This window comes from Artibeus jamaicensis, unplaced genomic scaffold (genome assembly GCF_021234435.1).
Source record: "Artibeus jamaicensis isolate MK-2021 breed Jamaican fruit bat unplaced genomic scaffold, CSHL_Jam_final scaffold_369, whole genome shotgun sequence".
In the NCBI taxonomy this organism is placed as follows: Eukaryota; Metazoa; Chordata; class Mammalia; order Chiroptera; family Phyllostomidae; genus Artibeus; species Artibeus jamaicensis.
The window spans coordinates 11,515,901-11,541,378 of NW_026522042.1; the positions used below are offsets into that span (position 1 = coordinate 11,515,901).

At 42.2% G+C, this 25,478-nt stretch overlaps 1 protein-coding gene across 3 annotated transcripts; it reads right to left on the minus strand.

The window, feature by feature from the left end:
* Positions 1-24,961, minus strand: IL7R (interleukin 7 receptor). 3 transcript variants are annotated; one of them, XM_037129001.2, is made up of 9 exons: positions 24,783-24,961; positions 20,522-20,660; positions 9,898-9,927; positions 9,662-9,819; positions 4,900-5,057; positions 3,789-3,957; positions 2,598-2,691; positions 1,578-1,653; positions 1-1,196 (listed from the first exon to the last, which is right to left on the minus strand). In XM_037129001.2, exons 1-9 carry the CDS (start codon positions 24,862-24,864, stop codon positions 693-695), a joined length of 1,410 nt encoding a protein of 469 aa, XP_036984896.2. In that variant the 5' UTR covers positions 24,865-24,961; the 3' UTR covers positions 1-692. The 3 variants fall into 3 exon arrangements, with proteins under 3 accessions (XP_036984896.2, XP_036984898.2, XP_053513340.1); XM_037129003.2 differs by lacking the exon at positions 9,898-9,927; XM_053657365.1 differs by lacking the exon at positions 2,598-2,691 and having other exon boundaries at positions 1,109-1,196.
* Positions 24,962-25,478: the final 517 nt, after the last annotated feature.

The following is a 25,478-nucleotide window of genomic DNA, read 5'->3' on the forward strand; positions in this document are numbered from 1 at the left end:
AGCTTTTGTCTGAGACACTTCCAGTTTATGCTTACCATCCTGGGGTAATCATTTATAAATTCTCCCTTCACTTTCAAAAGAGACTTAGTATGGACATGAAGTATATGGTCACCCTGTTTTCAGCAAGGTTTGGCACCCGAGAATGGGGCAGTCCCTGGTGAAGAGGAAGGCCCATGGCTCTGGGGAGACTGCTTGTAGACTCTCGAGCATCAAGTCTTGAGTGGGAAACGTGGACAAGTTACTTTAAACCCCAGTTTCATCATCTATAACAAAAACATTGAGAGGAGAATAATGGCTGCCATCTCCCAGAATTATTGTGAGGATTCAGGGAGACCAGCCGAGCCCTGACTCAGTGTTGCACATACAGCAAACTCCAGTGATAGTGGCTCTCCTTCTTGTCCTCCTCTCATTTCTTCCTTGCTCTCTTCTTGCCATCCTCGTCCCTTCACCTCCACCTTTCCCCTCACCCTTTTTGTGCTCTTTTCAGCTTTGCAAACTTTCTGAAATAATTGAATCATTTGGATCACCTGAAGCAGAATGTTCCTGCCTTGTGCTGAAAGTGGGGACGGGGGAGGACAGCAGCGTTTCAGAATCCCGCGGGTTGTGGAGTCGCATTAGTTTGTCTTTTTTGTGCTGTGAGGGGACGTAGGCACTCACGTTTATTCCAGGCCTGGTTTCTGGAATAAAACAGTTTACTGGTTTTGGTAGAAGCTGGACATTGTGACATATGCTTCTTCTTGATTTGATCCCAAGGAAGTGAGGAGGGGCTGTCCCTGGGCAGCTGGGTTCAATGTCACGATTTTTGATTGGAAAGGAAATGGAGGGAGCAGGGTGACATTTGGAGGTCCAGAACCCAGCAGCAGGCCCTGGTACACAGGAGGCCCATTCTTGCCCCCTTCCCTGCAGTCTGGAGACCTGGAGGAGGGGAGCACAGGGGTGTCACACACACTGACATTCCCAGCCAGGCACCCGAGGGGTGCATCTCCTCTGCAGGTTTTGGGGGCAATGATTACATGCTCAGATGGCCAGTGGGGGCTCTGCACACCCCCTCCAAGCCTTTGCTTCTCAGATTCCTCTTCTTGCAGAGGAAATGTGTCCTGCAGAAAGCCTTCCACTTCGTCTCTAGCTTGAATGCCATCCACCTTATGAATCTGGCAGTCCAGGAAACTTTCGGGATTGAAACTCACATTTAGGTTCTGCGTGAAAACAGAGAGGAGGTGTGAGGAATGCACCACTGCGTGTTCTGTCCAGGAGAGGACCTGAAGGACTTGTGAAGGGCACTCACTGGGGACTGTCAGGGCTGGATCCTGATGTTTTGGCAGCCTCATTGCTTTGGGAGGTGCTCTGACCCCTCAGGATCTGAAATAACCCCTGGAGGTACCCTCCAGCCCTGGGGAGGCCTGGAAAATTCTGAAACTTACATCTCATTTCAGTTTCCTACCTCTAGAAGCTGCCACTAGAATCTTATGAAAGACCCTGGTTTGGGAATGAAAAAAAAAAACCCACCCAAAACTTGAGGTTCAACTACTCCTTCTCATCCAATATCATCCTTGGCTATTACGATGCCTCCAACCCACCTTTTTTGGTTTCTTGCACAGTTGCTCCAGAGTCTTCTTATGATCTGGGAGGCTGGGCCATACAATCGGCTTAATTCTGAAATAGGAAGACACGGGTAGATGAACAGGATGGCACAGGCAGAAGGCTCCATAGGTACTTGCACCTACCCTGCGTCAGAACTCGGAAGAGTGGATTTCTAGTCCTGGCTGTGCCACAGCTACGTGGACCACCCTGGGCAAGTGACTTGCTTCATCTGGGCCCCAGTGTCCTACCAAGCCAAGCAGGAGTTGGACCAGAGATTGTTTTCAGTAACCTGCTCTTTGAACAAGATACAGGGATGATACACCTTTGGGAAAGACCCCGGGAAAAAGGAATGATGAGGCGTGGCCGTGAAGTGGTTTGGTATAGTTATGAAGCTACAATTGGACATGCTCATCTCTTCCCTATATATATATGTTGTCATCTTATTCCTTCTCTTTAGTGACAGCAACCCCTTCTTTCTCGCTTTTGGAGACGTGAGGAATATTTTCTAAATTACCCAGAGAAATGGTTTAAGATGGTGTTTTTCACATTGGAGTGTTTGCATTTTTTGTGGTACATGGCCCTGTGCTGAGGGCGTCTCCTACAGCATTAATACCTTGACTGGTCAGTATCTAAAACATCATTTTAGAATGAAAGAAACACGGCCTTATCATAGGTGGAATGCAAAAGTCCCATGAATGTTGCTACAAGTCAGGACTTTAAATATATTCTGCATTTCCCGTGGGTGCCCCTAGTAGCCCAGGACTTTTGGAGGCATGGCTCCGACTCCTTTAGTAGAAAAAGTTGGGGGGAGCATTGACCTGATATGCAGTTTATACATCTCACCTCTTAGGAAACTAACTAGGAAATTCACGAATGCCTGAGGATGAGGAGGGTGTGAGGCACTGTAATTCCTGAAATGCCTTGTTCTCCCCTATAGCTTTCTCATCAATAAGTAGGGTCAGAGCTCTGACTGCCTGAGATCCCACACGACCACCCTTTTGATGAAGGAAATTCACCTTTTCTTCCATAACACACAGGCCAAGATGACCATCAGAGCCACAGAGAAGAAACTCAAAGTGCTGACTATTAGCAGAATGGGGTCCATCTTCCCTGGAATACAAGGATGGTCCCGGGTTAGCAATCTTTTTTTTTATTTAAATTTTTTATTTTATTTACTTATCTTTAGAGGGGAAGGGAAGGAGAAAGGGAGAGAAACATCAATGTATGGTTGCCTCTCATGCATACCCTTCTGGGAACTGGCCTGCAACCCAGGCATGTGCCCTGACTAGGAATCGAACCACGATACTCTGGTTCGCAGGCCCGCGCTCAATCCACTGAGCTACGCCAGCCAGGGCTCCGGGTTAGCAATCTTAAATGAAGTGTGCTGCAGAAAAGACTTCAGGATGAGTTTGCTTAGTAACTCAGGTTCATTCGCTATTTCTTGAAAATGGCTCTTCAGTGAACTAGGATGATTTCATGGCTTTATGGGGAAATTTTGGCTGAAGTGGCACTGACTTAGGTGACCAGGTCCAGACCATCTGTCATTTGAGATGTAAATGTGACCTAGCATTGAAGATACCGGCACTCCCTCCCCACTTACATCACCAGGAGAAAGAAGCCAAGTTGGGGGGGGGTGAGGGGGATAAATGTTCTCCCCCTGCAGTCTCAGCCATTTCTAGGGGGACGATGAGAGGTTAGTATGGCCAATCAGTCCTCTTTTTTCCCCAAAGGGGAGGTATATGTGCAATGCTTCAGGTCCCCGGGTGCCTACTTGAGCCATGCCCTTTGGCTCTTCTGGACACTCTCATTTCCTAGACCAACAGGGTATCTTCATTATTCTGGAAAGAGGGGCATGGGAGAGCCACATCAGACTGCCAGCCTGCCATCAACAAAGATGTTCCTTAGGGGGGCCTTGGAGATCCCTGTGTGATTGGTAAACTGGAGGTAGTGGGTGGGGATTTGGGTCAGAATTATTAGCAGTTCCCAGGAGCACCCAGGACAGTCGAGTCCAGATAGTCTCTACGAGCTGATCAGCAACTGGGGGTCTGACTCCCAGCACTTCCTGGTTCTTCACAAAAAGGGCAAAGATGGCAGGTCTTCTGCAAAGTGTAAGAAAGCCCTCTGGGGAGCCATCTTTCTCACTCTCACTCACACACTTGGACCACCGAAGCTCTGGGTGGGGCCCAGAGACGGTGTCCGCTTCTTACCTTGGCCGTTGGTGTCTGGAGTTCGGAAGCGGAAACTTGGACTCCATTCACTCCAGAAGCCTTTAAAATAGTCGGTGTCGGGGATGGACCGGACTTTAATCTCATACATTGCATTGGGTTGCAGCTTTCTCTGTAGGAGTGTCAGCCTTGTACTGGATAAATTCACATGCTGAAGAGCAAAAAGTGCCATTACAGTTTTAGGATGAAAAAAGGGGTACTCCCAGATCTCCCAGGTCATTGAAGTTGAGCGTCTTTTGTCCTGTGGACATTTGCTGCAAGTCCTCTTGTATTTGTTACAAGGAGAAACTCTAATACTTGGAGGGGTCAGCTGCAAATTTTGGGACAGAGACTATGAGCTCGTAAACGAGGCCACAGATGGCGAAGGAGGGCAGTGGCATGATGGGTCTTTATTCAGGTGAGTTGGGCTCTCCCACTTTGGGAGGATGTAAATCACTCCCCCACTCCCACCTCTCCTCCTACCCTTCCATCTCTTCTTTCTCTTTTTCTCTCCTTTCACAACCCAAGAAGAGATGAAAAGGAATGGCCAGGTTAATGAGCAAAAGTCATTTCCCTCCAGAAGTATATTTCTACTTTCCTCTTTTCTTTTATCCATTCGGCTGCTCTCACCACTTCCATTAATCAGAGGTGGCTATGACTTGGTGATGGCCTTGATCTGCCTGTGAAAGTTGTGCTCACGTGGGTTACCTCTTGAGGTCCCCAAATAAAGAGGATTGATTTAGTCTTGACTTGTATTGTTAGCCCACAGCCTAAGTTAGAGACACCATAAAAACAACAACAAAAAAGAGCAAGAAAAAAAAAAACAGAGTTAGAAGAGGAATGGGTGGGCTTGAGGAGACCCAGGTTTTATAGAACCTGAAACATTTATTCTTAGAGCTTCTTTCAGTAAAAGGTACATTTTGAGCATAAAATTGCTAAGGGACCTTCCCAGGTACCTGTACCTCTAGAACAATAAAATATGTAACATTATGAAGTTGCTATTTTATAGTTTTATACATTTATACATTTTAATGTATATGTGTAACTTACTTATTAAATATATATAGACACACACCTTTATAAATTTCATAATCTATAAATCTAGTTGACTCACCATCCAATCAGCTGCATCTTTTTCCTGGCGGTAGGCTATCTCATGTATTAAATTTTTTACATAATTCTTTCGCAAGTGCGATGTATTAAATGTCACCACGAAGTCATTTGCTTCCTCACGATAGACAACACATACATCATAAGGAGCCTCAGGTTTAACTGGAAAGGAAAAAGAAATGAGCTCAGCCAATATGGCATTTAAGAAAATAATTATAATGTTTAAAGTTCATTTGCCCTGGAAATCCCATTTTTGTTCAGAAAGTTATCTCTTCTTTTTCCAGGTTTGAGCCCTGACTATGTTTCCCAGCCTCCCTTGCAGTTGGGTGTGGTCTAGTGAGCAGTGTGAGCAGAAGTGAGATGCATTACTTCCTGTCCTGGCCCACAAACCTTACAGTGTGACCCCAGGCTTGCTTCCCTTCCACCTCTTGGAGTCATACATTGATGACAGTGGAGCCACAAGATGAAGGGGCCTAGAATGTGGCTTGGAAGACTGCCACATTCTAGAAATACCTATTTCACCCTTAGGAGAACAATAAATACATTTAATGATGTTTGAGACACCCTATGTTTTGGGGCTTATTTGTTACAGCAGCTAGTGCTAATTTTATACAAAAACACGTCTTCACTTTTTGAATACTTGTTATTAGCTAGCTCCAAAACAGAGTGGTTATCTTCGAGTCTTCATTATTCCTATTAAGATCAGGCAACAAACTTGCACCTCATTTGGACTATAGGGAACTTGAGGGTTGGCATCCTGGCCCTGGCTGGGATCTTCCAGGGTGACCTCAGACTGTCTCCCGCTTCAACCTCACTTGCATTTGCTCCAACCTCCTCTCTGGCCTCTTCCTTCTGCCTCCCTGCCTCACATGGTTGCTGTTAGGATCACAAGCATCTTATACAAAATGCTATTGGAGGGAGATAGGTATTGGTTCAGGCAGAGCAAACCCTGAAAAAGGCATTGAATTCCTAGAAGAGCGGGTATGTCAGGCTCCCTGCCACTGTGACTGTGACCGGAGCCTTCCCTGTCTTGGCCTCTTAGCTGCTCCTTCACCAAGGCCTGCGAGGTTGGTAGTTATCTAGGAATGGGGCCGCAACTTTCCTGCCTGGCTGACCTCAGACAGAGATGGGAAGACACATGGGTTAAAATCTAACCTAAACCTATGGTTAACTAGGGAATCCAACTTTCACTCAGTAGGCTGAGCTGATTCGGGGCCATCTGAGCTGGACTTGAAGACTGACTTGCTGGCCCAGTAAAACCGACTTATGTGGTGGAGTTTGGCCCACATGTTATCATTGGCTTCTCATAGTGGTGACTGCCCAAGTGTCTCCTGTGTTGCTCCAGAGGTCCTATAAGAGAGGAAGTGGCTCATTCTTTACCCTGGGATGTTTCATGAAAGGGGAAGTTGATTCCTTAGAATCACCAGATACAGAGACGATGCTCTAAAGGGAAGTAGCAGGAAAGGGACGGCTATAGACAAATAGGCCAACAGAGAATACTGTCAACCCTTTCTCACCGGCCATGCCACGTCTTGCCCTTTCTTCAAGGGAATAATTAAGAATTGCATTCTCAACAAAACCTCTGGCACTGAAGTTTTGTTCTATCCCCATTTTCCAAGGAAGATAAAGGAAGAATTAAGGGAAGACCAGAATAATAGTGATTATATACCTTCTAAGGCCAAGTGCTTTACTTACGCTGTCTGCCATCAACACTCATTTATGGCCACTATACTGATGAGGAAATTGAGTCTCAGAGAGGTTGGTTAGTTTTTATTCAGGCCCCTGTGGGATGGTTTAAGAGGATTTAAATGCAATTCTGTCTGATCTGAGGCTCGCTCTTCTTCGTTTAGCTTTTGTTTCTGGGTCCTGCTACCTCCCACTGGCCTCTTCAGGTACTCTCCCCATATGTCTGCCTCTAGCTTCATGTTGTCTCCGAGCCCATTTGAAAAAGATGCTCATTCCTCAAGCAGCATTTGAACATGTTCACTTATTCTTGCATGACATGGACAATTATATAAATTTACCCTGCCAAGAAAAGTGGGAAGGTGGGACGCTTTCCCTCCAGATCTTTGAAGAGGGGGAAGTATTAAGGAGGCACGCGGCTGCCGGGAGTGCTGGCTCCGAGGTTCCAGCAGGAGCACCCAGTTTGAATTTAATTGAATATCAGTCCTATTAGTGAAAATTCACATTAGGAATCAGAGGATGCTACTGTGAGACACACCTCCACCACGTCTCATTCTCCTTGCCCAAGGGTGCTTTCCAAAGCCCCGAGGTGCTCTCACGAGCCCCCTTTACAGGGCCCTGTGTTACCGTCTGTGTGCACACCCTGTATCTCCTCCATGCCCCTCAAACGACGATATTGGGTTTATAATCTGCAGGGGCTACAGGATGTGGACCCGTAAATGCCCTGGGTGTGTGAGATCTGGGGATTTGGATGGGGCAGGGCACCCCCTGGAGCTGTGGGTGTGTCATGCACGTTCATGCGCTCACTCTATGAAAAGCTTGCAGGCCTTGTGTGTGGAGCGGGGTTCTGGAAGAAGGGGTCTCCTCGAAGCTCCAGGACCCTGTCAGAGGACTGAGCATCTCTGCCTGCTCTGCCTGCTTTCATAGTGAATGTCGATTTGGCATGTAAATGGTAAACCGTTAGGCAGAGAGCTCCTGGGCAGTGCACACCCAGAACATCCTTCCCTAGCAGCCTAGCAGCTCACAGGGGCCAACCCAGCGAGTTCATGTCTCATACACAGAGACCCCCTGGGATGGTCGTCTCCACCCAGCACTCTCACACCTGTGCAGTCCACGTCTTCTTTCCACCAGCTCTGCTCTTTCACAAGGGAAGTATTCACACGTGGAACTTTTGATTTTACTCTGTTTTACCATCTTAGTGAAACAAAGCGGAGACTAGATCCCAAGTTTCTCTTTGCTGTCTCTGATGAGTATTGCTCTTACATTTAATTTAATTGTCAGAGGGTAAAGGTGGTGGTGGTGGGGGGACAGGTTTGAGAATTTGGAGAGATGGAGACATAGTTTTTAAAACTAGTGAAAGAATTTATATGTTCAAGTGCTTCGAAGAATTTTTCACGTATGTGTGTGGAATCTCCATAGGTAGAATACATACAAGTACTTAGTATTCCACTGCACTGATGTATCATAATTGGCTTAGACCTTCTACACCAGGGTATCTTAGGTTTTGAAAAAGAGCTTTATTGACCTCAGGGTCATAAATCTGTAAGTAAGCAAAGAAATTTTTGTGTCTAAATTCCCAATCCTTCTAATTGTTTTGATTTACTTGCCTGGTAATCAAATGGTAAATCAGTAATTAATATTGACCTAGAAGCAGCTAGTTGAATGGATCTACTGATTTGTATTATTTTTGTGTATGGATATTATATAAAGCCAAAAAACATGCAAATGAGTTTAGTAACTCAAGTTATAATTTTATTTAAATATAATGATCAATTTTAGCAAAGTATAATATATGTCTTTTAGGCCAGCTCAGATTTGGCACCGATCCTCAATGAGAAGTCTTTTAGGAAAGTGTGATGGTGACTTCATGTGTCAACATGGCAACCATTTATCTGGGCAAACATTAGCCTAAAGCTACCTTTTAAAAAAACACAGCCAACTTTAAAACAGTAGACTTTGAGTAAAACAGATTACCCTCTGTAATGTGGTAGGCTTCACCTTGTCCGATGAAGGACGTAGAAGCAAAGGCTGAGATTCCCTGAAGAAGAAGCAATTCTATCTCAAGAATGCAACATAGAAACCCTGCGTGGGCTTCCGGGCTGCCTGGTCTGCCCTGTGGAACTGGGACTCCAGTCTGCAGTCTCTACTCTAACCTCGACTTCCAGCCTTCACGCTCACTGTACAAGTTCATATCTGCCAGCCCCACAGTCCTGTGAGCCAGTGCGTGTGTATACACACCCACTGTACACACCCACTGTACACACACACACACACACACACACACACACACCCCTCCACATATCCCTTACCGTCTGCTCTGGAGAACTCTAATACAGAAGGTATGTTGACTTTTTGAAATAACTTGATTATTTAGCTAAACACACTCAGAATATAGTACATATAGGGTGAGAAGACTACAGGAAATTCAGGTGAAGGTGAGGTGAGGAACGAAAAGACATAGGTAAGTGGATGACAGGAGACCCAGTTAGACACTCCATATAGGTGACCTCTTCTATCAGTCAGTAAGTGCCCAGCACCCTCATTTCTTGATTGTGAAAACCCAGAGAACTCCCACAGGAAGAAGTAATAGCATAAGCTTAAAGTTTTTCATTTCTTTTAAAAATTGTTTGATGCATCGGTACAGACTGACAGCTGTCGGAGGGGAGGGAGGTTGGGGTGCCAGGTGGAAAAGGTGAAAAGGTTAAGTGGTGCAAATTGGTAGTTTCAGAATAGCCACAGAGAGGTGGTTTGCAGTGTGCGGAATACAGTCAATAATGTCCAGATTAGTGGGTATGGGGTCAGGTGGGTGCTTGGGGCAGCGAGGGGACCACTCTGCAGAGTGTGTGGCTTTCCGGCTACTCCTCTGTAAATCTGAAACTGTTGCAGAATGGTATTGAATGTAAACTGTGGTTGAAAAATAATATACATTTAAAAAATAAGAATTATTTGTATTAGAGAATTTGATGTCCTTTATTGCAAATGATTTTCACAATTTGTCCATTTTTGAAATGCTGACAATCCAGACACTATCCATATCTTAAGACTTCTGAAAAATGGCAACCATCCCTCCCCAATCTTCTTACCTATATGGACTATCTTCATTTTCCTGCAGGTTAAGATCCTTCCTCTAAGCTTCACACAGATCTTGCTGTCTCCAATCAGTAAGAATTTATTTGTCTTGATGAGATATGTCTCTTGCAGTTTACTGAGACTCAGGCAACTTACATCCACAAGGGACCCACTGAAAGAAAAAATGGGGTCTGTCTTAATACAAGCAGGAGTTTCTGTACACAGTGCTACGGCATCACGGTATACTTACTTGTGTGACTTCAACTCTGTCGACTGGTAACTGAGTGGGTAGATGCAGGTGAAAGAGAGAGAAACAATTAAAACAATGTGGCTTTTTGTTGCTGTTACTATCAATGATGATTTACTCAGGCATTAGATTCAACTGAACCTAAAGAAGTCAAAGCATGTTCATAAAAGTAATGGAAAATTCCTATTTTTAATAATTGATCATTGAAAAACAAATACTTTGCTTAGGTGAGAAAGTACTTGCCTTTTATGATGTTCTACAGGAATAAATGAAAGAAATAAAGCCTATAAAGGTAGGTCTTAAGAAGTCCTTAAGACCAAAAAGTGTTAAGAGAAATGATGAAATAATCTAAAGGATTACATACATAAAACCATGTCTATTTAGTGGGTAATTTAGGGATTTTCATAGGTAATTTTGACTGTGGTCTACTTTTAACTCATCAGCAGATTTTAAAACCAACCCTCTCACCATGCTCCCTACTTAACATGCAATAGAAATGCTCTGGTGATTGAATTTTGTTTCTTCTGTAACTTTCTGTTCCCAATGAAGATCAAGCTTCCAGGAAATGGAGGAAGAGAGAATGTTTCCTATCATGCAACTAACATCAAAAGCTACAAATTGTACTCTTTCAAAAACTTCCTATTAAAAAAAGTATAAGGGTTAGTTCCAGTAGTGATTCCAGTAATGGCAGAGTGACTAGTATTACACTAATCTAGTAGACAACTACGATGAACTTTGGACTATACATTTTTGAAAAGCATTGGAGAGTAACCCAAAGCAGGCAGAAACTAGAAGGAATTTTATCCTTTTAAAAAGGGTGGATAAGATCCATGTTTCTTTTTTTCCTGTTTTTTTCTTTCTTTCCAATGGCCATCCTTGAGGTACATTGTGATAGGCACCCACAATATAACAAAGAGCCACAGTTTTGTCTTAAGGAATCAGAAGGAAGAATTTTGGGGGAAATGTCTAGAAATGAGAAAAATAGAGAAATGGAAATGCTAAGTCAGCATAAAAACCCACTCCAATTATTGTATGCCTTCTTAATTATGTCTGTGTGGAGGACACTGCACAGTATCATGAGACAGCAAGGGCTATAAGGTTTTCGACAGAACTAAGCATAGATTTTAGATTCTGCCTCAAAATAGGAAGCTGGATTAATCTAGGCGAGTTAAATAACAGAGCTAAAATTAACATTCGCCAAAGTACTACAGAACCCACTCCCTCATTAGCCGTAGAATTTTTCCTACAGTCAAAAGTTATTACAAGAAAATAGAAAAATAGAGAAAGAAAAATGGCCGTTGATAGAAACTGATCCCAAGATGATTCAGATATTGGAACTAGAAGAAAAGGGACTTTAAAGCAGCTTTTATAAACATGTGTAAGGGCTAAACATAAAAGAAGGTCATGATTATTAAATGGATGTTTAGTATTAATGGAAAAGGAGAAACAATAAAAGAAAAGATGAAAATATAATAGGTACATATTTAAAAATTTGTAAAAGGTGCTGAATGTATGGGGTAGGCTCAAACAGCAGATTGAAGGTGGCAGAAAAAAGGGTCAGTGAACATGAAGATAGACCAGTAGACATTATTCAGTGTGACCTGAAAGAGAAAGTGTTGGTGGCCTGTAAGGATAAACAGGGTCCGGCAGAAGTGACGCCTGTGTGAGTGGGTGGGCAGGGTAATGATGTGGGTGTAACGATTTATAGTTTTAACTGGAACATTTCACCTAAAATGTCATATGGTGTACTCGAGTGCGGTATTATTGTTACAGAATTACGTGCTGATGATTTTGTAATAAAAGATTTTGTAATTAAAAAAGGGCATTATTGGTGCCAGATCTGTATGTAATTAGAGTTCCAAAACAAAAAAAGGAAAAAAAACTTGATTAAAAAAATTTAAAGAAATAATGTCTTCAAATTTTCCAAATGTGGCCAAAAATGAACAACTTTTGGGTTTAAGAACTCAGCAAATACAAGTGAGCAAAAAAAAAAAAAAAAAAGCCCAGCATTAAAGCTAAGCACATTGTAGTTAAATTGTTGAAGAACAAAGACAGATAGAAAACCTTGAAAGCATCCAGAGAAAAATACCACTTTTCATCAGAAACTATGAGAACCAGAAGACAGTGGAATAATATCTTTGAATCTCTGAAAGAGGAAAATTAAGATGTGCACCTTAAATTCTTATATGCACATAATATTCTTCAATAATGAAGGCCAAGTAAAAATAGTTCCAGATGAATAAAAATTGAGGTTATTTATTTTAGGAAGTTCTTTAGAGCAAAGGGAAATGATACTAGATGAAATTTCAGATCTACAGGAAGGAATTAGGGGTGCCAGAAATAGCAGCCCACTTCGGTAAATATAAAAGACAATATATATTTCCTGAAGTTCTTTAAAGACAACTGACTAATTAAAGCAAATATTATGACATTATTGTGGCATTTATAAGGTGTGTAGAAGTGAAATGTGTGGCAATAATAGTGCAAAGCATAGGACATGATAAGTGGAACTACATTGTTGAGAATTTCTTATACTTTACATGACATGGTACAATATTAGTTCTAAATAAACTGACATGATAAGGTTGAATATTGCAATCCTTAGAGTAATCACTAAAGAGAGATATTGCCCAAAAGTGAAAACAAGGAAGAAACTGGATAACTTAATAGTTCCATTTCTGTGAAAGAAATTAAATTTATTATTAATAAACTTTCCTACAAAGAAAACTCTACCTCACATGGTTATATATTTGTAAATTCTGTTAAATATATAAGAAATAGTATCGATCTTATACAAATGTTTCCTGAAAATAGAGAAGAAATGTACCTTCTTTAACTTAGTTTATGAAGTTAGCTTAACCCTAGTACCAAAACTGGCAAAAAATATTATAGAAAAGACATTTACAGATAAATGTCCCTCAAGAATGTATATGTAAAAATTCCTTCAGAAAATATTAGCACATTCATGTTAATACTTAATTCAAAAGTAGGATATACCCCAGAACATCAAGATAGGTTCAACAATTAAAGATCAATCAATATAATTCAAATTAACAGAATGAAAGATATAAACAACCTGGCCATCTCAAGTGATGCAGATTAAGTGTTTGACATCCATTTATAATAAAAACTCTCAGCAGATAATTAGGAGGACATTTTCCTAACCTAGCAAAGGGAATTTACAAAAAGTCTGCAGTTAATATACTGAATGGCGAAATTGTGAATATTTTCACCTAAGATAAAGACAAGACAGGAAAACCTCACCGTTTATACTCACCGATGTGCTGGACACTCTAGCCAGCTCTAGGCAACAGAAACAAATAGAAGGCACCCAAATTGGAAAGGAAGAACCACATGTTTGTTTACATGGAGAATCATATTCTCCAATACAATTACAGTAAATAATAAAGTGAATTCATCAAGGTCGTTACACAAAAGTCAGTTAAATTTCTATAGGCTAGTATCAAACAGTTAGAAAAATAACTTAAAAAACAACAGCTCAGTGGGTGCAATAGAAACATAAAATGCATAGAAATAAAATGAATAACAGGTGTTGAAGGTCTTTGCAATGGAAATTATAAAACATTCCTGAGAGCTATTAAAGAGAATCTAAATAAATGGAGAGCTATGTTTGTGAATTAGCAAATTCAGTAATGAAAAGACAGAAAAATTCCCCCAATTGGCATATAACATATTAATCCAAATCTCAGTAAGTCAGTAAAAAAATGACAAGCTGATTCTGAAATTTATGTGGAAATTCAAAGAATAGCCAAAACAACACTGAAAAAAGTAGAATAAATATGATTCACAGCGCTTGATTTTAAATGTGTAATAAAGCTGTGATAATCAGGACAGTTTAGCACCGACACAAGATAGATAAACTGATGAGTAAAAAGCATATAGTTTGGAAATAGACTCACACATATAAGGTTAATCGGTTTTAAATACAAGCATCCAGTCAACTCAATGGGAAAGAGAAAACCTTTGTAGCAAATTATCTTAGAACAATGGAGCAAATGTATGGAAGATATAAATCTTAATCTTATACAAAATTAATTAGATACAGATTGTGGATCTACATATAAAGTCTAGAACTATAAAATATTTAGAAAAAAACATGGGGAAATATCTTTCTAAATTTGGTAATAAGAAAGATAGTAATGACACAAAAAGAAACATAAAAGAGAAAAATAGAGATTATTTTGGACTTCATCAAAACTGAAAACCTCCTGCTCATTAAAATACACCACTATGAAAATGGAAGGCAAGTTACAGACTGAAAGAAAATAACATTGATGCCTGTATCTGACACACAAGTTGCATCCAGAACGTATAAAGAATTTACACCCACCTATAATAAAAGGACAAATAACTCAATAAAAAAGGGGAATTTGCCTCCCAAAAGACATACAAATGATCAAGAAGTATGTGAAAAGATGGTCAACATTATTTGTTATTTGAGAAATGTAAATAAAAACAACTGGACACTATTTCAAAGCCCAATGTTAGAAATGAATGTAGCTCATGCACTGTGGGCAGGAGGTAGAATGGTACAGCCACTTTGGGGACCTGCTGGGCAGTTTCTTATAAAGTGAAGCGCACACCTACCCACGTCATCACACAGCAATTCCACTCTGCGGTTTTTACTGCAGAGAAACACAAATGTGTATGGACAAACAGATCTGTACAAAAATGTTAATAACAACTTAAAAATAATCGTCTCAAAGTACCTAAATCTCAAATGCCCATCAAGAGGAGAAAGGATTAAGACTTGTGATATATTCATACAGTGGAATTAATACCCAGCAATTGAAAAGATGAGTTACGAGACATGCATCGACATGGATAATCTCAAAAACATTGTGTGAGGAAGAAGTGAGTCAGAAAAGAGTGAACAGTGTGTTATTCCATTTATAAGAGCTGCCAGAAAGTGGCAAAACCAGAGTGGTGGAATTCAGAACTGTGATTGCTCTCTCGGGGGGCGGGGGCGGGTGAGGAGGTACTAGAAGGGGACCTGGGGCACCTAGGGAACCTAGAAATGTTCTCTCCCCCTTGCCTTGACCAAGGCAAGGGCCACTATATGTCAGATGTGTTTCTCAGAACTCACGTTCTGCATTTCACCGTAGGTCAGTGTTACTCCCCAAATGAACTATCATCCAAAAAGGAAGTAAACCAAATAAATTGATAAAGAGCATAAAATTTAAAGCAGTAATTCGAAGTATGTGTGCTCATTGTAAAAATAATTCAGCAACCCAAAATAAAGTAAAATTACTCATTTCTCTGCCTTCCTTGACCCTCCATTTAATTCCCCTCTCCTGTGATAACCATGGTTACCAGCTTGTTTTTCCTACATGCTCTTTAAACTCTGCCAAATAGCCCCGAGAAGAGGCATAGCTGGGTCAACTTGGAAGTGGGGATTGTGGCAGAAAAAAGCACTCTGGTGTAAGTTTGCTTAAGTAAAAAGAATCCTTCTCATTAATGAGATACATTTTTTTTTTAATCACAGGGAAGAGGCCTTTTACTACCTCGGATCCAGAACGCATTTTGTTTCTCTTCAGTGAATTGGACGGGTGTGGCTTTTCTCTGCATGTGCTCCAGCGAGCGCTCCATCACTCCTGGACTCTGGCTGGGGGTGAGGTGGGCATGGGGCTGCCATGTGGGGAGAACACCTCCTGCTTAGGAGCAGGGTCACTCACCTTTGGGCTGCTGTGGCCTTTGAGTGACTGGTTAAGCTCCTTATTTCACTAATTGGCCAAATACATTTACTCTTTGTGGGACATTCCTTAAAATTACCTTCCCCCCAAATGCAGCTTTTTAGTTAACTGCTGTCTTTTAGGGGCATGCAGCTGTTCTGGTTTTGAATGTGTATGTGCACGTGAGTGTGTGTTTGTTGGAGGTTCTCGAGGGTGTGTTGTTTGGGGCTGCCTGGGTTTTTCCGCTTGGAGCAGAGTACAAGCCAGAGTGATTCCAGGGGACACTCCTTGGGCGGAGTGCCAGACGGGAAGTTTTGAAGCTGGTGTCACTGTCATAATTCGATGAATGGGGATAGAAGGGGGTGAACTGGGGCAGAATCCCACTTCTAAATTTTAGGTAAACACGTGATGTGGAGGAATGAGAAGAATAATGGGTTTTAATTCAGTCTTGGGTGTGAAATATACTGGTGAGTAAAGAAGGTGTGGGACACTCAGCTACGGATCCTGAACATGTAACAAGTTCTTGTACTGTTGGAGTTTAAGAGGAATCTGAAATGGTAATTTCAGTTCATTTCTACTTTTGGGGGGATGAGATTAATGAGCCACAAAAACCAAAGATCACCATTTGGCTGGCTTCTGAGCCTGGGCATCCTTTTAAGGGCTCTGCAGTCCAGGAGCTGCTTCATAGGGTGAGGGAAGGGGAGTGGGGGAGCCCCGCCAGGAAACTCAGGTTAAACGGCTGGAACAGGAGTCCTTGCTTCGTGCCACTGACCCCAGGGACCCAAGTGACCGCTTTAGGTCACTGGAGGAGACTTGTCGTGCCCCCCAGAGTAGTTCAACTCAATTCAGTCCAAGTTATTTCAAACCACTTAATTAAATTATAGCAATTTACTTGGTGGCTACCCATGTGTTGCTAGGGTTAGGAATGTTCCGGGGCCGTGCGGTCTAACACAATAGCCACTATCCCACAAGTATCGAACACTCAAAATGTGACTAGTCCAAATCAAGATGTGACCTTCATTTGAAATACACAGCAGGTTTGGAAGGATTAGTACATGAAAGAGTGTAACATATCTCAATATATTCTGTTCTTATTGATTGCATATTGATAACATTTTGACTATATTAGGTTACATAAAATATATTATTGAAATTAGTTTCCCTATTTGTTTCTGTATAAAATGTGGCTACTAGAACATTGAAAAATTTCACATGTGGCCCACAGTTGTGAACCGCATTGCACTTCTGTTGAAGAGAACCATTCCGTGGTACTTAGGGACAGGTGTCTGAGTGGTTATACAGGCTAAGGAATGTGACCCTGTGCACCTTTCTTGGGGACATCAACCCTAAACCACTCAACACAAATCTCCTTGTTCTTTTTTTTGCTTTTTATGCCAAGACTGTGTTAATCATACAAAGTTGTAGTTAAATGTATGTAATTATTCTTTCCCTTTTTCTAAAAATAAGGAAAGACTGCCGGGGATCATACCCCACCTGCACCTTCCTAAGTTTCCTACAGTCTTGTACAGGTTCGTGTGGTGATGATATTTACATGGAAGTATTAAAAGCAAAAACACACTGTAGTTTTTATTCCTTATTTGGCCCTGAAAGATAGTCTATCTCAAACATATGGAATGACCTTGAAAGTCGGTGTTGTGTCCTGAAGGAAGGGCCACAGTAACAGCGTGTGACGGACAGCGCTGGTGAAGCCCAGAGTGAGAGGGAGACGGGGCGGGGCGCAGCCTTGACACTGGCGGTAATTGAAGAAAACAAAACACAGCAGGTTTGAAGTGGTCCCGGCAGGCGGCACATGGCAGCAATGGTGGTGTCCCCAAGAATGTGGAAATGAAGGAAATATGAAGGCCTTCTGAGCGCTGACTCGAAAAATTATGCAGACACCTGAAATGCAGGGTGCTGAATTCAAGTGTCTATGCAGGTCACATAAAGTGAGCCCAGCGTGGGGCTGCCGCTTCAGGCCCCATCTGTAGATGCAGCCAGAGCTCAGTTCATCTGTTTTTTGCTGGACGAGCCCAGCATTACAAAACTTGATTTTTAAACAGATGTCTGGATATGTTCATGCTGGCAAGTTATTCTAAAAATGTAACCACTTTGAGATCTGAACCAAGAAACTGTAGTCTTAAAATCAACAGACAAATTTTCCTTTGTTTGCTTCTATATTTACTGAACAACCTTTTGATCACACTTTTTCTGTTACCAAAAGTTTATTTTTTTCCATTACCATTAGTTCCCTTGTACCTCCTCCCTTCCACAGTCACCACACTGTTGTCCATGTCCACGAGTCCTTTTTCTCTTTTGCTCAGTGCCTCTACCCCCAACCTCCCTGCCTGCTTAGCTGTCTCCTGCTCTCCATCTATGAGTCTGTGTCTGCTTCGCTTGTTAGTTCAGTTTGTTCATTAGCTTCCACATATAAGTGATATCACACAGCACTTGTCTTTCTCTGACGGGCTTATTTCACTTAGCATAGTGTTCTCCAGGTAAAATTTTCAGAAGGTAAAGTTTTAATGAAAAGGTAAAGTTTTTAATGCAAATCTGACTATTGAGAGAATTAAGCACCACTTACAGGCACTGCCCATATGCTGGACACTAATGCTTCTTTCCAGCCCAATGCAAGACCATGTTGTGCTCGGATTGCTGAAGTGACCCACCCGGTTGTGGCCTTGGTACTTGTTCCCAGCCCCTCTGCTTTGTCGCTCCAGGTACCTGACAGCTGGTGAGCTCTGGTAAATGGAAAATTTCCAGGTCCCCCAGTGAGAGGGATTTATACTGATATAGAACCTCCTGGCCCTCTCCGTCCCTCCTCCCCGCAACCCCACTCTGAGCCCAGGATGAATATTTGGGTCCCTACAGTAATTGTGACAGTCAGTGTGAAGCAGTTAGGTGGGATGCTGGTAATCCAGCTCTGTGAATTTGGATAATTCAATTTATCTTTGAGAGATGGGCCTGCACGTTGAATACTAAACAACTAGATTTCCGAACCTGGGAGACCGATGGCCAGATGAGGTAGGTGATAAGTTCACATAGAAAAACGCCTCAGGTGAGGCCTCTGGGAAGAAGCACGGGGTCTCTAGCAACAATCCCACCTTTGCAATGACTTTAGCAGAAAGCATAGTTTCCAGTTTCTTCTCTACACATTATATAAGTGGGAAAGAAAGCTCCACAAAGCAAGTTTCAGTGTGGAATAGAAACTCAACCTGACCAGCAGATCCAGCACTCTGTTTACGTGAGTTTAATTTGAGGTACGTTGCACTCTCTGAACCTAGGAGTTCCGCTAATCCACCCTCAAGACGTACCTACCTTTACAAAAATAACACCATGACCTACTAAGGAGTTCGTACTTACTATTTTATATCAAAAACATGTCTGAGCACAATTCCTTTCCAGTGGAAATACCCGAATCCAATTGAGAAACCCAAATGGAAGCTATGGATAGATTAAAATATGGCAGGAAATAGGAAGAAACGTGTTGAAGGAAGTGGGCAAGGAAGTGGGCAGATGCTGTGTGAGTGAAAGTGGACAGAAAGGTCAGCCTCGGACTCCTGAAGAGAAACCACATTGATCACCGTAGGCCGCCAACCAGTGGGCTGGAGAACCCAAAGCCAAACCTCTACGTTGGAGGAGGTTTTGCCCACAAAAATGAGCACAGAGTTTGCATGAGTTGTTTGGCTGTTTTCATGTAGTCTAGTTGCAGCATAGCGTAGATTCTGGATATTGTGGGTTCCTGTTCTCTCGACACATTTTATTCCTAGAAAGTGTGTTATAGACATGAACTGACAGAGGTGGATGGAGGAATCGCTATGGAATTCACGTCCAAGGCCGTGCTGCCCCAGTGACTGCAGCAGGGGTCCGTGCTTGGGGAGAGGCAGGAAGCTCCAGTGGAAGACCTGGAATGGAGGGCTTGCCTAGGCCCATATCCTGGGGGATGTCTGCGTGTCTATGGAATTTAAGAAGCTTCTTTTTTTTTTTTTTAACTACTGGTGGTTCTTGACCCACTTTCTTTACTAAGAAACTCCGGTAACTAAAATTAGGGTAACCTGATAGCAATTTGGAGATAACCGCAAGTCAGAATTTCATGTTCGAGTATTTTTTTTCAAGTCATGAGAAATAGTAACCATCCACAGCGACAGGTGGTTCGTGGAGGAGGGAGAGGATAAAGCTGTCCGCGCTCTTTCCCCCGTTTTCAAGACAGAGACCTTCCCTTTCCCTTGCCCTTTTCTCCAAGGCCTCCGGAGACCAAGAGCCAGTTTGTTTTTTATGGGTTTGTGGAAGATTGATACTGGGAGTATCCTCTAAAGTCAATTGTGTCAAGAAAGTGGACATGTAGTCTCTGTTCATAGATTTTTTACTTAATGCCTCTTTCCCACTGCGTGTTACGTACTGGATGTGCTTTCTCATTACATTACTAAACATCAAATTATTTAGTCCTCTCGACCTCCCTGTGAGGTGCTATATCTCGTTTACCAGGTGAAGAAACCAGCGTAAGGAAGCTACACAACCAGCTCAGGGTTAAGAGGCTGCTCGGTGCCGGCGTGGAGACTGGGAATCAGGCAGCTCTGCTCCAGCTCGTGACTTGAAGACACGAGATCATCTCGTGTCAGGCTAGGAGATTTTTGTAAGGATTGTCTTAGGCAAACAAGGATTTAAATTCTGCTACAAATTGGGAGGGATATGGGATCTCTACAATCCATACCATCATCTGACTGTAGCCCCCAGACCTGAGAGATGAACCCAAGGAGGACTTCTTTGCATGAGCCTTCTGGTGAAGGACAGGCGTCCCCGAAAGCTCGTGCAATGCATTGGGTTGTAGTATTTGATAATTAGCCCCCACAGTCCCCCCCTCGGCCACCGTTGCTGCACAGCATGCAAAAAGAAAGGCAGAGGGCTCCTCAGCGCCCATTGATGCCACCATTTCTCACCATATCTCAAATTCCAGACCGGTGCTGTTGATGTCCGGGTCGTCGAAAGCACAGTGGAGCAAGTGCTGGAATCTGTTCACTTCCAACTGACTGTAGCAGGAGAAGGAGTAGTCGTCCAGCTCGGAGTCCTCCAGGTCTCCTGGGGGGAGGGGCAGACCTGCAGCAGTTAGCGAGGCCAAGGAGGGTCTGCTCGTTTTTCTTTGTTTTCAGAGATAAAGGACACTTTATTTCTCACAATAATAGTGCTTAAAGTATCAACTTTTAGGGGGGGAAGGTGCCTGCTTTTGAAATCTGCAGTCACTTGAGTGAAATGGCAGCCTTTGGGGCTGGAATGAAGAAGTGATGCTAGTGTATTTCAAGAAGAAAAGCCCAGGGGCAGAAACGAGAGTTTTCAAAACTCACCACCCCCCTAAAAAAAAACCCCAAGCCCAAACAAACCCTGATGAGCACACATTTTCTAATAGCAAAAAAAAAAAAAAAAGATTCATCATGATTAAGAAGTCGCCTCCAGATATTTCTATTGTTGGTTTCGTGCTTTGAAGACCCAGAATGAAGCACTAACCACAGTCTTTCCTTTATTTAAACAGTGATTTCTTCTGTGAGCTTGTACATTTTAAGTAATAGACACTTTGTCTCCATTATTCACATCACCTAATCTAGCCTTTGACTTTATGACAAACCTTTCCCCTCGAATATTTTATTTATTTATTTTTAGAGAGAGGAGAAGGAAGGGAGGAAGAGAGAGAGAAATATCAATGTGAGAGAGAAACATCCATCGGTCGCGTCTCCTACGCGCCTTGTCTGGGACTGAACCTGAAACCCAGGCAGGTGCCCCAACTAGGAATCGAACCAGCGACCCTTTGCCCTGTAAGACAAGGGTTAACCAACTGAGCCACCCTGGTCAGGGCTCAAGTATTTTTTTTTTGAATGAAGGAAGATGATAAAATTCTTACAATCAGAAGTTTACTTTTTTTGAGGGGTAGCCTTCCCTTGCGTAAATAGGAGTCCCAAGTAAAAGCACCATTGATTCTTTCAATTGTGTGGATATTTATTTAAGATAATTTGTCTTAAGCTACTAACTGAGGCAAATGTGGTTAGAAAAAAATTAGATCTGACAGGACTTAAGATTTAAGTCAGAATTTAAGAATCTTGTAGACCTTCATGAAAATCTTATAGACAATGCTTCTGTGTTTATTGATCTTCTATAGATACCGTATCTCATAGATATGAGCAACTTCTGGAAGTATGTGGGGAATCGTAAACTTTTTGTAGTCATTTTTGGAAATACTGTCACAGATAGTATTTAATTCCTTAAGTTGGAGTGAAACCCTTAAATTTGAATAGACATTATGTATGTATATTTCACAATATTAAAAGAGAAAAATCTGTCAGTAAGTATACTCATACTGGAACATGAGAAAACCCGTAGTAACCAAAGGCATTCTGAATACTCAAGTGCAAGTTTATGGTCGCTTGTGGGCCCACTGATGCTAGAAATTAGATGCTTCTAAGATTTTAAATCAGGTATAAAGTATGCTAAAATCAAGCCCCAGTTGGGCATTCCAGAGGCCATGAAATGTACAAACAGCCGCCCCTTTACTTAAATAAGCCAGTTGGTCTGTGGGGAGATTAGTAAAGTTGGTTGTGAGGGGACCAGCCAGCTGACTGACAGGTCATTTCGGTCCGAGCAGCAACTTTGGGAAAGCCAGAGCTAGACAAGGTCTGTGGGCCCTGCTCTCTCTGAACATTTCTAGAAGCAACGGTTCTGCTCCCAGCACAGGCTCCTTACATCATTTCAGCAGTGTGCAGTCCTCCTCCTGATGACGGTTTTAAATAACGTGGCAGCCCACCCTTTAGGTTCCCGGAGCATGTTCATCTGTAATCTTACAGACCTAAATCTCCGTTCCTAGGAGACGGCGCCTGTCTCAGCTGACAAGTTCTGGGCAGTTGTAACCTGTCCCCACATAGCGGTCTCACGCTGTCTAGATGGTTTCCCTAGACCCATCCTATGCAACAGAACCTACATTGCTATTTGGATTCAGACATCTGTGGATCAGCTCGATCTCTGAAGTACTTTAACATATAAAATAAGCCAGAGAGAGATCAGGGTAGCGGATGCTGGGCATTGCTAGAACAAAGCACGCACACCGCCCCCAGCCACTGAGGCTGACAAAGTGAGTTTGCTGTACATTCTCATGCAATACACAGAGCATTGATCATATAATTAAAGTGCCTGGATTTTGAGATATAGCTCATCGATTCATTAGCAGGTATTTCTGGGCACAGTTGCCTTATAACCAAGAAAACCTCCCCTCAATGACTTGCACAACTGCACGTCATTTTACAAAGGGAATGCTAGACCTGATCTAAGCTGAAAATTCTTAGGTAAGAGTAACACACACAGTGGTTAAGGTCCCCAACACCAGGGGTGGACAGATGTGGGTTCAAATCCTGGCTATTCCGCTTTGTAGCTCGGGTTCTCCGTCAGATTACTTACCCTCTCTAAGCCTCAGGGTTCTGATATGTAAATTCATGTTATTATGAGGAGCAACTACAAAGACTTAGCTTAGAACACAGTAAAACCTCAACAAGCGTTACTAGGACCATTAGCATATTCATTTTTTGAGAAGTAAGCAATGAAAAGGTAGAACAAGAATTCTAAATCTGAGAATATGAACACGAAACCTTTGGGGCTCCTTTGAAACAGATTTCTATGCCAAAGGTGTTATTACTTGGACTTTGAAACTACCTAGAGCTTTTGAACAACAGTGGGTTCACCTATTGTTTTTTAAATGCTCGTTAGCTAAGCATATTTTTTCGCAAAACTTTAACTCTTTTGGAATTTGTAGTATAGACAAGGAGGTGTGGTTTTGAAGTCTACCTGGTGAAAAGAATTAGGGGATTAAAAGTGTAAGTGGTTTCGATTTTGAAAAAGTAGCTACTTCTCTTGATCGCCCCTGTGGTTCTTGGAGAACTAACTTAGCTTTCAACAAACAGCAGCTGATTAGTTTTCACACCAAACTGGGAAGTGGTTCGACGTCATACTGTGGATGGGTGGTCACAGATATCCTACACATGTCTGAAATTAAAGAAGTTGAGGTGGAAACTCAGCTTTCATTACAATTCTTATTTTTCTTGAAATCGTGTGGCCACCAGGGAGGAACACAGGGAACGAACACATTATCCTCCAAAGAGTAAGATTTGTGTGTTTCTTGCCAAGCCTCTTCGTGCAAAACTCGAGGCAGTGTTTACTGGGAGTCATCATCATCCTCCACAAAATGACTCACACAGGGTCACGCTGTGAAAAATGTCAACTCTCTGACAATTCCTGTCCTAAAGGCATTCTAGGGATTTCCATCCTTAGTAGTTACGTGACTTAAAAATCTAAGCTGAGTCATCAGGCTGATGTGTTTGACATCTTTGACAGGAAAATACTTTTTAACTCTTAAAGTGAAAGAACTTAATTTTCACCAACAAGCTGGCGGTCCACCTTCCCAGGTAGTCCTCCCATCCCCCCACCCCGCTGCTGCTGCTGCTGCTGCTGCTGCTGTGCCTTTGTCTACAGTTTTGTTGTAATTACAACGTATTTACTAAGTAGGCAGCATCTGCTTCTAGGTACTAAGTTCTTCAAGGATCCCGAAGAGGACTATCATATGATAGTAAATTTGTTAATATGAAGACAATTAAATATGTTTCAATGAGATGACTCATTGACACCTTTTTCTCTTGTTGGCTATTAGGAATCTCACAGAAATCTATCAAAACTTAAGTATTTTGAAGACATTTTCAAATATGTATTGAGCATCCACTGTGTCCTACATGCTCTTCAGGGACCGGGGATGCAGTAGGGGTAGGTGCAGACAAAGCTGTTATTTCTAGACATTATTTTATCATGAAAGTTATGTCTTTAGAACCTCTGGAAAAGCTAAGCAAAACAAATCTAGCCTCACTTCTTAACAAGGTAAAACCAACAAGCTCGACTGTTGCATCTGAATGGATGCTCCTTTTGTAAAAGCAGAGGAGTTGACCAGCATTAAGAGCTGCATTTGGAGAGACAAATGCATTTCTGTTGAAAATTCTAAGACTTTATAAACCAACCCCAGCCCCCTGTCCTGATGGTTAGAACATACACAGTGAGAGAACAGTGGTAAGTTCTCCATTCCCACCCAGTGCCCGGCTCAGGTCTACTAGGGATCTGAGCAACCTGAAACATGTCCTCAAGGTAATCTGACATCCTAAAGAAAAGTTAGAAATGACTCACCGTTCTGTGCATAGCCACTTTCTCCAGAAACGACTTGAAGTAAATAGAAGAGAATACCAAAAGCTGTACTTAGAATTGCCATTCTGAGAGAGACAAATAGAGAAAAGCAGGCATGTGAGCCTCTGTGTAGGAATGAATGAGAGAGAGAAAGCGCGCGAGATTGAGTAAGAGAGACTTAAAGCTACAGCTATAGGGCTTTATACTTGCTTAACCACAGACAGGGGGAAGTATAAACATGGCAAAAAAAGGAGGCATGTACCAGAGACAGGAAGCCAGAGTAAAAATACTGCTGTTCTAAGCAGAGGTAGAAGAAAGGAAGAGATAGAGCATTTGAGATTACTGTCTTACTCTGGTATTCCTCCTGACAGCCCCAAACTCACTGTGCTTATTTGCAAGTAAGGTGGTAGATTCAAATGCAGACTCAAACTACTTTAGACTAGAGTGTGAATTGGACCCACTTTAAAAGAATCATGGGACAAAAATCTAAACTTACAAAGCTAATCAACTGGTTGTCAGGGGTAAGTTTAGCTCTAAAGATAGATGTGCACTTAACGAGGTAATGTAGGTATATGTTAAATGGTCCACCTACAATCTCTGAACATAAAGAATTTCAAAAAAGAACAAAAAGAATTTCACAAAAAGAGCAATTTTTCTGCTTTGTTTTCTGTGTAGCCCTAGTAGTTACTTATACTTCAC